This window comes from Larimichthys crocea, chromosome VIII, assembly GCF_000972845.2.
Source record: "Larimichthys crocea isolate SSNF chromosome VIII, L_crocea_2.0, whole genome shotgun sequence".
NCBI classification, from domain to species: domain Eukaryota; kingdom Metazoa; phylum Chordata; class Actinopteri; family Sciaenidae; genus Larimichthys; species Larimichthys crocea.
Window position 1 is genome coordinate 11,837,661 of NC_040018.1, and position 12,131 is coordinate 11,849,791.

At 39.5% G+C, this 12,131-nt stretch overlaps 1 protein-coding gene across 1 annotated transcript in view; it reads right to left on the minus strand.

Moving 5' to 3' along the window:
• The window catches only part of alx4a (ALX homeobox 4a), a 22,657-nt gene extending 10,881 nt beyond the window's left edge, over positions 1 to 11,776 (minus strand). Inside the window, exons 1-2 of the mRNA XM_010731135.3 lie at positions 11,738 to 11,776; positions 11,093 to 11,446 (exon numbers count right to left, since the gene is read on the minus strand). Of these exons, the coding sequence (XP_010729437.1) occupies positions 11,093 to 11,444 (352 nt within the window). The 5' untranslated portion in view covers positions 11,445 to 11,446; positions 11,738 to 11,776. The remainder of the gene's footprint in view (positions 1 to 11,092; positions 11,447 to 11,737) is intronic.
• Positions 11,777 to 12,131: the final 355 nt, after the last annotated feature.

Below are 12,131 nucleotides of genomic sequence, written 5' to 3' on the forward strand. Positions count from 1 at the left end.
AGCTTTTATAGACACAACCTGTCACTTTCATAGTGCCGCATATAAAAGTATACTAAGAAAGATGTATATGTAATGTATTTCACTCTGCTGCTATTCTTTAAGATTTAGTCTGCAATGCAGAGTTAGCTGATTTAAATCATGTGTGCGGATTGGGACGATAAAAAACACGGGAAACACTGATGATATTTAGACTTCAAAGATCTTCAACTCCGGGTGCCTCATTCAAAATATTGAAACTGGCTTTTTGCAATACACGCTATCCATAATGCATCTGTCACTAAAAAGCTTCTGGGAAATGGAGTTTTGGCACTTCATACATGACCATTCAAAAATACTGACTTTAATTCATAAAATATGAAGTCAAATCCCGAAAGAGGATTTAATCTTTTTCTTCTGTGAATTAGATATATTTTCATTACCACCACCTGGACGACAAACATTGCTCATTACTCTCCGTACCTTTAGAGAGCAAATAAAGTTTAAAAGACTTTGAATGAGCCTCTATTCTACTTAGCTCTAACATCCAGTTGCTTGCCTTTGGCGGTGTATTCCTAACTAACTTATGATTTATTTGTAGGATCAGTGTAATATTTCATGAGGTCTGATAGGGTGGAACAAAGGAATTTCTTGCTCTTTGTGAGGAAATTCTGCGACAGTTGTGAAACGCGTTGGCACGCGTTGCTGGGTATATGTCGATTTGTTTGTGTTTGTGCCTGTTTAATGGATGGCCTGGATCACTAGCTGCTTACGGGATCCAGTTGTAGTTCATAGATCATTCTGTGATGTGCTGGGGAACAGACACCATGGCCATATAATTTGAGACTGACAAAAAGTTGCAGCTTTTTACTGCATACCCTCCCCAACCACCCGCACCCTCTCTTAGACACAAACACACACAAACACACAACAAACCCACACACACCCTCCCCTCTGTTTCACTTCACTAGACTCTGTTCATCAGTCCTGCATGTGGTTGAGGTCTATCATGTGGCTGCAAGGTCACCTGGCAGCAAGACTGTCGCAGTTAATTTGCTCGGGAGTCATTTGTAGCTCACGCAAAAAGAGAAAGATCCATCTTTGCACGCTCTCTTTCTTTTTTTGTCACACACACACACACACACACAAACACACACTTGCTTTCTTCATGGCTGCTGCTTAACTGTAAAACCTCAGGCAGCTCTCTGATCATAAATTTCCACAGCCGCATCTCTGCCAGTGTTCTCGTCTAAGCTGGCATCTCTTTTCAGCCTGTTGCTGCCCTTTACTGAGCTATCCAGTTTATACAAACATCTTTGGATTAATACTCATCCATGATTTCAGGCTGTTTAACTGGGCCTGGGAGCCTCTCTCTGGCTCAGTCTAGTGGTGACTTGCAGCGCTGCAGCTTCCTTTCTCCTCGATACCATCTGAGGTGAAGTTATTTTCAGGATCGAGGACGTCTTTGCTCATCTGCCCATTCAACAATTTGTCAGGTTAGAACCAGGAGGTGTGTGTTTGCGTGTGAGCTTCGTGTCCAATTCTCAGTACTCAGTCAGTACAGAAGATCTCTCTCACACACACACACACACACACACACACACCCAGTGACCCTCAACTCACAGCCATGTTGGGTAATGTGCTGCAGGGTGAGGCGGATGGATTGCTTGTCATTGGCTAACTCTCTCACAGATATGTGCACAAATAAATTTCTGAGAAAATAAATAAACTGTACATGTCTTTTTCAAGCTCAGACTAAATTTGAGTACCAAGATGGTGCAAGGATGTTTCAAAATGTCGAAAAAGGGTTGTGGGATTTCGCCAAAACATGAGATATAAAACTACAAATGCATGATTTTAGTTTCAGTTGGCTTGTGGTGTGAATGTAACAAATGATTAAAGATGAAGTTTGCTTTTTTTCATTCTAAATACATATTTGTTTGTTATATTTTGGGATTGCTTTCATTTTATCAACATCATGTGACCTTTGACCTGCTTTTCTTTGAAGGTTTGCGTGCAGAGTTGGCGTACTGATGTTATTTCATTCTATGCAGGCATGTGAGATCCACCTTTTAGCAGATTTGTTTTGTTCTGACAATGCAATATTTTGTGCACGAAATATGACCTACCTGCGTATGTCTTACATTTATTGTTGAAATGTAATTTTCCTCATTATAAGATACATAAATTGCCTCCGGTGCATGGAAAATGTTCTTTTCTTAGACATACTGAAGTCAGACCAGTTCATATTGAACTGTAACTGTATTGTTAAGAACACGTGCAGTCTATTTTATGATCTGGCGCGGGCTGGGTTTGTCTGAATGTTTTGGATAGCAGCGCCAATATGATACCCAATTTTCCATACTGAAAACAATACTTTATTTTGAGGAATATGAACAAATTTGAACAAAACTCGGTGAGATGGCGCTGTGCACAGAATAAAGAGTACGAAATTTTAGAAAGCAGATGATACAAACTTTCAGTACTTAGCGGTCTTCGATACACCAATACTACCAAAATAGTGTTGAGGTTTGATGCTCAGGTACACAGAGCTAGATGGTAAAATTTATCTTGTAAGATAAGAAGTTGAAGAATCGGACAGGATGCATTTCAGCCCTTCACGATCCAATGAGCACCGAGGTTCTAGTTCCTGAGATCTTTGACCTACTGTGCTGGAAATGGACTGTGGGACTATGTTTTGGTGGACTGGCAGACTGACCGCTGGGGGTCTAGCGTCCGCAACACTGTCTCGCAGCCCATGACTAACACATCCTGTTAGGTTTGAAGGGAGCAAATGTGTTTTATCCCAGCATAAATACTCTCTAGTTTATTTCATCATATTTCCCTGGCCTGCACCCACAGTCCCCACGAGGCAAGAGCTGTCAGGCTGTTTGAAATCATGAGGCCTCTCGCTGATCAAAGGCCATTGTTTATATCGCATGTCATTGATGTTTTTTTGGCAGGAGTTGGATATTGTGACAATCTCCTGCTTGTTATCCATGCGATCCGCTGTAGCTGTGAGGCTGTCTGACACTGCCTAAGGTGAACAGCAGTGAGCCCTCCTGCAGGGAACGCCATATGTATGAAGAACATAGGAAAGCCTTATTGCAAACATGCCAGGATATAATGTCTGCGGAGAGAGGGCTGTGAAAAACATACGCTTCATCAAAGCCTCTTCCGCAGCGTTCGTGAGTGCAGTTGAATCTTTCTCCCAATTACGCAAAAAGACAATTTCAGCTTACACCTGCACTTCTGCACGTCCTATCTTTAACGTCGCAACAATAACCCAGCGAGCTCACAAACCAAACTTTTTTTTTACATTTTATTTTTTCTTTGTCTTTTCTTTTCTTTTCAGACGAATATGCCATGCAAAATGTTTTGAGTTGCAACCACAGAATGTTCTATTTTCTGCTGCAGTGGATCCAACAGTCAGCATCTGTTCCAATTACTGTGAACAGAGAAGAGAGGAGAGTCTGCAGCTCTGTGCGGTGGGCTCGGAGAAAGTTCTGCAGGATTTCAATACACAGAAACTTCTTCAGAACATTTGCATTTGAACTCGGGAATAATTCCACCTGACTGCAGAACAACGCAGTTTGTACACACGTCTAAGTTTTCACACACAACGTATGCCGCGGTTTAGTATTTATTTGAACGCAGTCACATCAGGGTCAGAATAAATCTGATTTAAGACCTTCCAGCGCGGCTCTTTTTTTAACATTGTGAGGCCACTTCCCGTGTGGACATCAGCGCCAGAATGACGTTCTCGTGGGTCAGACATTCAGCGTGGACAGCTATTAATTTACAGTTTAAAACGAGAGGGCAACATCAAAGTGTAATTTAACTGGCTGTAAAGCGACAGGGCACCTTCCCTGCCTCTTTATTGACTGGGATGACTGGGGTCAGCTCACAGTGTTAAGAGGAAACACTATAAATTACACACCACGCGGCGACTGAGAGAGATTAACAACATGTTGCTCAAACAGAAAAAGAAATATCCGAGAAAGAGGGAAACATAAACAGCAGAGAGGAAGAGAGGGAAGGAAGGAGAAAGCTGAACACAGAGGAAACAGAGGAAAGAAAACGTGTGAGCCAAGTATTTATTTGTATGCGCTTTTGGGATTTGTTTTACTGACTTCAAATATGGATTGGGATGTAACATGGAGCTTTGAACATTTAATAACTCTTAAATCTTGCCTGGCTGCAAAGACAGAGACAGGCGGAGACTCTGGTGCTGTGTGGGCCGGACAATCAAGCCAAGGCACGAGTGATATGATACATATGATATATGAAGTTATTTATGAGGTTTTGCCTCTAGCTGAGTATATATCACTCAAGTACTGCACTTTTTTATTTCATGCTACTTTATTCTTCTACTCCGTCTTCCTTTTTCTACTAGAGTTACTTTGCAAACAAGCAAAACATATGATTAGATAATTGAGATCGATGAACACTTAAAACACCTGCAACTATATAAAACCGTTCACCCACTACATCATTCAAATACTGCTTACACATCAATGCATTATTAGAAATGATCAAATAAAATAATGTGTAATACTTTAACACTGACAGCATCCATTCTGCCCAATAAATAGTTTTACTTTTGATACTTTAAGTACATTTGCTGATATACTGCCACTTTTACTTAAACCCTGCAAGAGCTAATTTTTTGGCCACTTGGGGGCAGTGTAAACAGGTGTGACTACACCACTGACATATTACCACCTTTTAAGTTGGCATTGTGAACTTCCACACATCTAGCATTTACACAGAAACGTTAATGTTCATTTGGAGTCGTGTGTTCTGGTTCTGGTTACCTGATGAATATACGTGTAATATAAACTTTCTTTTTGGTCCCCACCAACTTGTGTGGAAATTATCTCGCTTTTTAGCTGCTGAATGCTTCTCTATGTCCACTGCCAACTTTGCTGTGTGGTACTGAGAAGAAACAACACTATGAGAGTGAATTAAAACCGTGATGTTGCGGGTCTAACAGTTGGACAATAAGCTGGAACTCATTATAAAACTCATGTGTGCAGATTCATGTTATTCCCTGTAGGCTCATCATTCATATTACCACTGATACATTGTTATTATGAAAATAACTGTTAAAGCTGCTTTATGTAAAGTATCTTAGTACTTCTTCATCCACTGAAGATGCAGTCAAAGTCTCTCTGACCTTCTGTTCTTGAAATTTAACCTTGTCTCTTTTAGAAGTACAAATAACACGGCTATGAATAGCTTGACACTATACTTGCTTGGTGTGGTGTCAGGTGCATTCATCAAATCATTTTGTGACAATACACACACACACATACACACACAAACGGTGCATTTCCACACCAAAGCTGTGGAAATCGATCGAGACAGAACCTTTGGCACATTACATTTTTTGTTTTTTGCGAGAGTTAAGTTTTCTTTGTGACCATGTGATCAGTAGCCATTTACTTTGAAATCTAACTCTGCTGACTGAGCAGAGTGATGATCTATCTCAGCAGGCTGTGTGAAATTCACAGACTGTGCAAAAAAAAAAAAAAAATCCATAAAGTCTAAGACTGATAAATCACCTCTCACACACTCTTTGTCTTCCTCGCACTCTCCCACTCTGCATCTCACTCCCTCCCACCAGCTCTCTTCCAAATGTTTCTCTCAGACGTTGGAGCAAAACAAAATTTCCTTCATCTTGTGTTTTTGTTGTCTGATCGAAAGAGAACATTCCAATCCAAGTGGGAAAAACTTGCTAGAGTACATATTTGTGTGCACGCACATAAAATGAAAAAATACTTTGCCGGGAAACTTGCTGCACAAAATGCACTATCGCTTCTTCCTGTAGAGGATTCTGGGACTGAAAATCTGAATATTCAAACAGCAGCACAAAATGCAACAAAAGAACTTCCAAAAAACCCCAAATGAACCAGTCCTAACAACAAACCTGTAAAAATCTGGAAGGTTTTGGAATCACAATTCTCTATCTGTCATATGGATATGTTACAATAATTATAAATGTTAATAAACGTCAGAAAAACAAAATCTTAATTAAATGGTTTACGGCCTGTCCACCATGGAAGTAGGAGGTTTGAAGTCAATAAGACAAGCAAAGCCACTGTATTTTATAGGTCTAGTGCAATTATATTACATGAAAAATACCACAGAGGTGCTGTCAGTATCACATAATGAATATTGAACAAAGCATAAAAATAAGAAAACGAAATAACTACCGGAAAGTGTTTTTATACTTCACCATCCATATTTACTATATTCAAAAATATACTTTTAGTTGAAATTCATTTTAAGATTCTTCACTTCAAGTCACTGTTGAGCCTGTCAAAAGCCATCGAGTTCTAAAACCAGTTTCCTTCAATATTAAAACATTTTGTCTCAAAAACCCAGAAATGACGCAGTTTTTTGGATAAACGAGTCTCTTGAAAAACCTTCAAGGTAACGCCTCAAAAAGGTATAACAGAAATTTGAATCAAATCAACTATAGTCAAGTGAGTGCAGTAAAAAAAAAAGTGATCTTACTATACCCACACTCAACAGGTAAAAATAAAAAACTCAAACAGAATCTGTGATGTGCAGTCCTGATGCCGTCCTCCATGGTTGGTTTCTGTCTCAGTGTTCAGTTTACATGACGCGGTGACAAACAGACCAAAGGAAGTCCTGGACTGCATGAGCCTTTTTGCCCTACTGCTCTCACTCGGCCATGCAAACCGAGCCTAATGTAAATTGCCCTGCCAAACTTAAAGCTAAATGGTAAAATGATCCTGAGTCCTTGTCACCTCCACTCATGTCACTGACTTGCTGAAGTGTGCCTCAGTTGTCTGGGCCGTAGGGCTGGTTCCCATTACTCCCTGCTCGAACCAATCAGCACAGACGGCCATTACGAGAGGCTGAAATGGTTTGTGCCGGGTTAAAGATGGTGAAAGAACAAAACAAAAAAAAGCAGGAGATGGCAGTGACAAAATCTCACAAAGCCAGTGCAATCACAATGTTAAATGTTGCTCCTTGAACTGCTTCTGCGGGGAATGACACATTTATTCTTGCTGGGCAGCAGAACTGGATTGAATTCTCCTTTTACCCAGAAAATAAATTATGGTTTAAGTAGGAATAAACTTGTATACTTTTTAAGTCTTCAAATTACACCAGCAGTGTGTTCTTGGTGCTAAGATGTCATTACCCTGCAAAATTAGTCAGTATAAAAGACAAAAAAAGCGATAAAATGCTGTGATCCCACTATAATTAGGTCTACAGCTCAACAGCCATGCAACAGCAAAGTAACATCCTTTGTCTTATTGGTGTAATTAAATGTTTACTACATCAAACTGGATCCCAAATGTTGCAAAGCACTCGTCTTTGACACCAGAGACTTTTAAATAGGGGGTTTCGAATGGATTTTCCCTGCTGTGTGCATGCAGGAGAGCTCACCCTGCTCTCCAAACAGACGAGGGCAGGAAAGCCGAGCTAAAGGTCAGCACCCTCAGACACTGAGAGAAGACACGGACACATCAAAAGAGGAAGTGTGTTGTCTCTGGAGGATCACAAAGACGTGTTGGTGGCTGCTTTAAGATTGTGAAGTGGCTGATTGACTCATTGTCAGGGCCATTTTTTCCAATCAAGAACTCCCTCTGCAGTTTGACTATTTTTTTTACAGTAAATGTGTTTATATATTTTTCATTGTTTGGTGGCCATCATTAACTTTAGTTTCATTTTTGAGGCATTTATTTGACATGAGCATTTTCATTTTATGCAGCTTTAATCTTCAGCATAGAAGAGAAATACTTTTTATTTATGGATTTATTTGTAGTTTGAGGATTAAAATTCTACATGCAAATGCTGCTGATTAAACTACCCAGTGTTAAATTAACATTAAAATGCTGCTTGTATGTTTATGCCTCAGTGATAATAACCCAATAATATCTGTACTCACACAACATAATGACTACTTAGATTTTTTTTTTTAACTTAAAGCACATTTTGCTGAAAATATTCAAAACTTTCACTTCAGTAAAATGTTAAATGCAATACTTTTACTTGTAATAAAGTAGTTTTATGGTTGTATTGTCACCCTTATTAAATAATATTGTCTGAACACTTCACTGCGTATTTCTTATTTTGTCTTTTTGATATCCGCCTGTTATTTTTGCTGAGTTTCACAATATAACTGTGTTTGTAGTGACTCTAAATGTTTATTAGACAGAAATGCTGTTTTCCATCGTCCAGAAAAATGTCTCAGTTTGAGTTGGCAGCCTGTACTTCAGACAGCTCTTGTCATCACATCACCTTTTGACTGAACGGGATCAAGCCACAAATTATAACAACAGAGCCACTCTGTGACAATTTGAAACTACCCGGCGATTGTGTAAAATACAGGTTTGATAAAAGAAATTAGGTAGGAAGTAAAATACACCAGCATTTTCCAATAAACACATCAGGAATCATTTACCATTTTTCTCCTCAGCTATAGTAGGTTCAGCATATTTTACTGCTGCCTTCAATTTGTGTCCAGTCAGTAAAAAGATGGGTTAAGTAAAACCTTCAGTCATCACAAAGAAAGCCACCAGTCTCAACGAATTTCGATCTGTCAGAAAAGACTCAATCTTTGCCTCATTTACATATCAACCTTGACTTTATATATATAAAACGATAAAAACATGAATTTCACCAATCTAAAAGCAGCATCTCCTCCTGGTCTGAAGAGTTCAAGGTTTGTGTCTGAAGTCACTGGTAAATGAAGGCAAACGCAGAGGTTGACATCTGAGTCGCATTAATGCCAAAGCTCGTCCTGTCCTTAGCGCCGAGATGTTTTGTCCTCCCTTCACTGTGACTCCGGTCATTATTTGTGAAAGCTCTTTGTTACGAGTAAACCTGACAACCTGCACTGACATGTTTCACTCCAAAAGTCCAAGCGTGGTGGAAAAATCCAACAAACAAAATCTAAAGAAATTAAATAAAATGTCATTTAACCAAAAACGCACCAAATTCGTGCGCATGATCTGTGCAAACACAGAAATAAACTAAAATAAATAAATAAACTGTGAGAATTAGAGGGATTGTTTATATATATATTTTTACTATAATTAGAAATAATTCGTTTGCTTGTTGTCTTTCTTCACGGTTTGGATTCAAATGTCAGTTTACGCACAATAAACCAAAACTCCAATAACTGCGGTTTATTTACAACATAGCCAAAAAATTTTATATCATCTGGATATACCGGATCTATTTCAAGGTTATTAGGTAATAAAATTTTACAGCTGTTATAAAAAAAAAAGATCTGTCTGAGCGTTTTGAAAGATTGATCTCAGTCCTTCACATTTTGGATCCATAAACTGTGAAAACATCTTTAAACTGTTTCCACTGAACGTTTAAATACGGATGGAAAAAAGGACGAGGAATTCATGCGTAAAAGTGACAAAGTTAGCCTTTCATCATCATTATTATTATTATTATTATTGTTGTTGTTGTTGTTGTTGTTGTTGTTACTGTTGTTGTTATTATTAGTAGTAGTATTATGTGTGCTAGGTGTTGTTGTTACTGTACATTATTTATATAAAGGTCTTATCGATATAGAAAAATTATTGTTGTTGAACAAACTTATTTGATTCACTAGTTTACAACAAAACACATAAGTGGATGTTTGAGGCATCCACGACATATTTTATACACTTTATAATTTAAAGAGAGAGAGAGTGTGCGTGTGTGTGTATGTGCGTGTGTGCCCTGCAGACTTTTTGAATGTATTTATGACCAGAATGCTTCTATTGTGTAGATAACCTCAACAGTATAACACGTCTGTTTCCAACTCAGTGTAACCAAAATAAAAAAAATACAGGAATAAAAAATGCATTTTAAAAAATGCAGAACTTAATAAAAAATATATCAGTGTGGCCCTAAAGAGACCATAAACATGATGATGACATTTACACACAGTCATTTTTGTTTGTTTGACTCCTGATTTCTGTCGCTTTTTTGTTTTTTAAGCTGATGCACACTTCAAACTTTTTTTGTAATGATATCAAATATTAGTTAAATTTTGTGAGGGTGGGTGTATGTGTGTCCGTGTGTGTCTGTGTGTGTCCGTGTGTGTTCTCCTCATGTAGTTGAGGTCAAACCAGCTGAATTCAGTTTCTCCACCTTTTCGCCTTTTCCTCTTGGATACTCCAGTTTTTTTCATGTCATGTGTGTGTGTGTGTTTGTGTGTGCGTGTGTGTGTGTGTGTGTGTGTGTGTGTGTGTGTGTCAGTTCAGGTTATGTGGTGAAAAAAAAAGATTTTCTGGCGAGAAAAATAAACACGAATGAATATTGCTTCAAAGTGACCGCCTGCTTAACGAGGGTCAAAGTTTTATTTACACCCTCATCATTCACTCATTACAACAGTGTCCCCGCGCAATTAAATATAATTGGAGCCAATCAGGCAGAGCAATGAAATGAAAATATTATCAGTTTGGAGCTTATGCCATCTGAAAACCTGTTAATTCAATTGTCCGACTCAGCTCCAATATTAAGGATTGTAATGCAGATTATCGCATTAAATGCGCCCTAATTTAATTTTGATGGCCAAAGGGACAATTTGATAGTCGGGAAGATTATGTCTCTTCTGAACTGTGTTACGCGCAGAATTGCTGGGCCGTGCCGTTACCAGCTTGGATGTCCTGTGTGCTGCTGCAGAGGTTTGCTTTTGTTTTTACGCACAAAGATGAGTCTCATCTAATAAGAGGCAGGAAGGAGACAACAGATCAAATGGACTTTAAAAAAGCATAAACTTGTTGAAATAGACACGTGATTTTATCAGCCTGGTAGTAAAAAAAAAAAAAAAAAAAACAGACTGTCAGTTCACTCACTCATTGGCCACTTTACGCATCTGCGCCCTTAATTGCGATCGAAACTTCCAAACCACTTACAAGTGCTTATTTTGTGGGAACACGTGGCGATGATGAGCTGACATGTTCAAAATAACCTGCACAGGTATCAGACACGATCAGACACAAGGCTGCTCCTGACAATATATTTCTGCTGACATTTCCTTTACGAGGAAAACAAATTCAGCTCCGGGCTGTCCTCACCTTAACTTAGAATCACGTTTAACTCAATCAAAAGTTGATTTGTTTCCACTCACCACAGTATGGGATGAGCGCTCCGTTGTGTCCGCTCTCCTGGTGCAGTTTGCTCTCCTCGGGGGGTGTTTTGCAAGAAGACCTCTGCATGAAGAGGTGGTATTTGCTGAAAGTGCCTTGCCCAGCTGCGGCGGCATCCAATGACTGGCACTCCTGCTGGAATGGACTCCGGGACTTTTCTCCGTAAGCCTGACCTTTGCTGGGCAGGAAGGCAGTGGGGCTGTATTTGGTGTCAGTGGCTGGGAATGTCCTAAAGTGGTCCGTCTGGTGATCCCTACCTTGCGCTGCAGTGTGGCTATAATATGAATCCATGGATGTCATATCGCTGTATGAAACGCAGGTCTCGTCGTTCATGCCTTAAAAAAGAGTCAAGGGGAGAAAATGACCAAACTTTTTTCTCTCTCTCTCTCTCTCTCTCTCTCTCTCTCTCTCTCTCTCTCTTGGAAAGGGAAGCGCAGTCACCCCCTCCTCTCTCTCTCTACCTCATACAGATGAACACACACACACACACATGTACGCAGAGACTGTAGCGCACACCAGACCGCAGCTGGGTTTGGTTATAAAACGATTCAGATCTTTTCCAGGAACCACTGTCGTTGACCAAACACTCCAAACTCCCCCTCAGGTTTGAAGAGAGTTACACAAACCCTGTCTTTCCTCAGAGGATGGGACCCAGATCTCCTGGTTTCAAGACCTCTCCCAAGCGATTATGCTGATGACATGAACGAGTTAGGTCGCTTATTAGCTGGAAAAAAAAGGGGGAGAAAAAATGCAAAATAAGGGGCGGGGGGCTTTAACACATGACATTAATGCAGTTTGGATATGAATATAGAGCATGAGTGATGGCACTGGAGCGGAGAGGGCACAATTTTACGCTGAATTCGCAATGGTTCATGAAGGGCTAATCATCCATACTCAGCCGATTGTGTTCCTGGAGACAGAGCTGTGGTCTCACTAAGTCAGTTAATAAGATAATTTTAATATCTTAATTATTATTTGAAACTGATTTTAGAGTCACTTCTATCTTCATTATTTATTTTT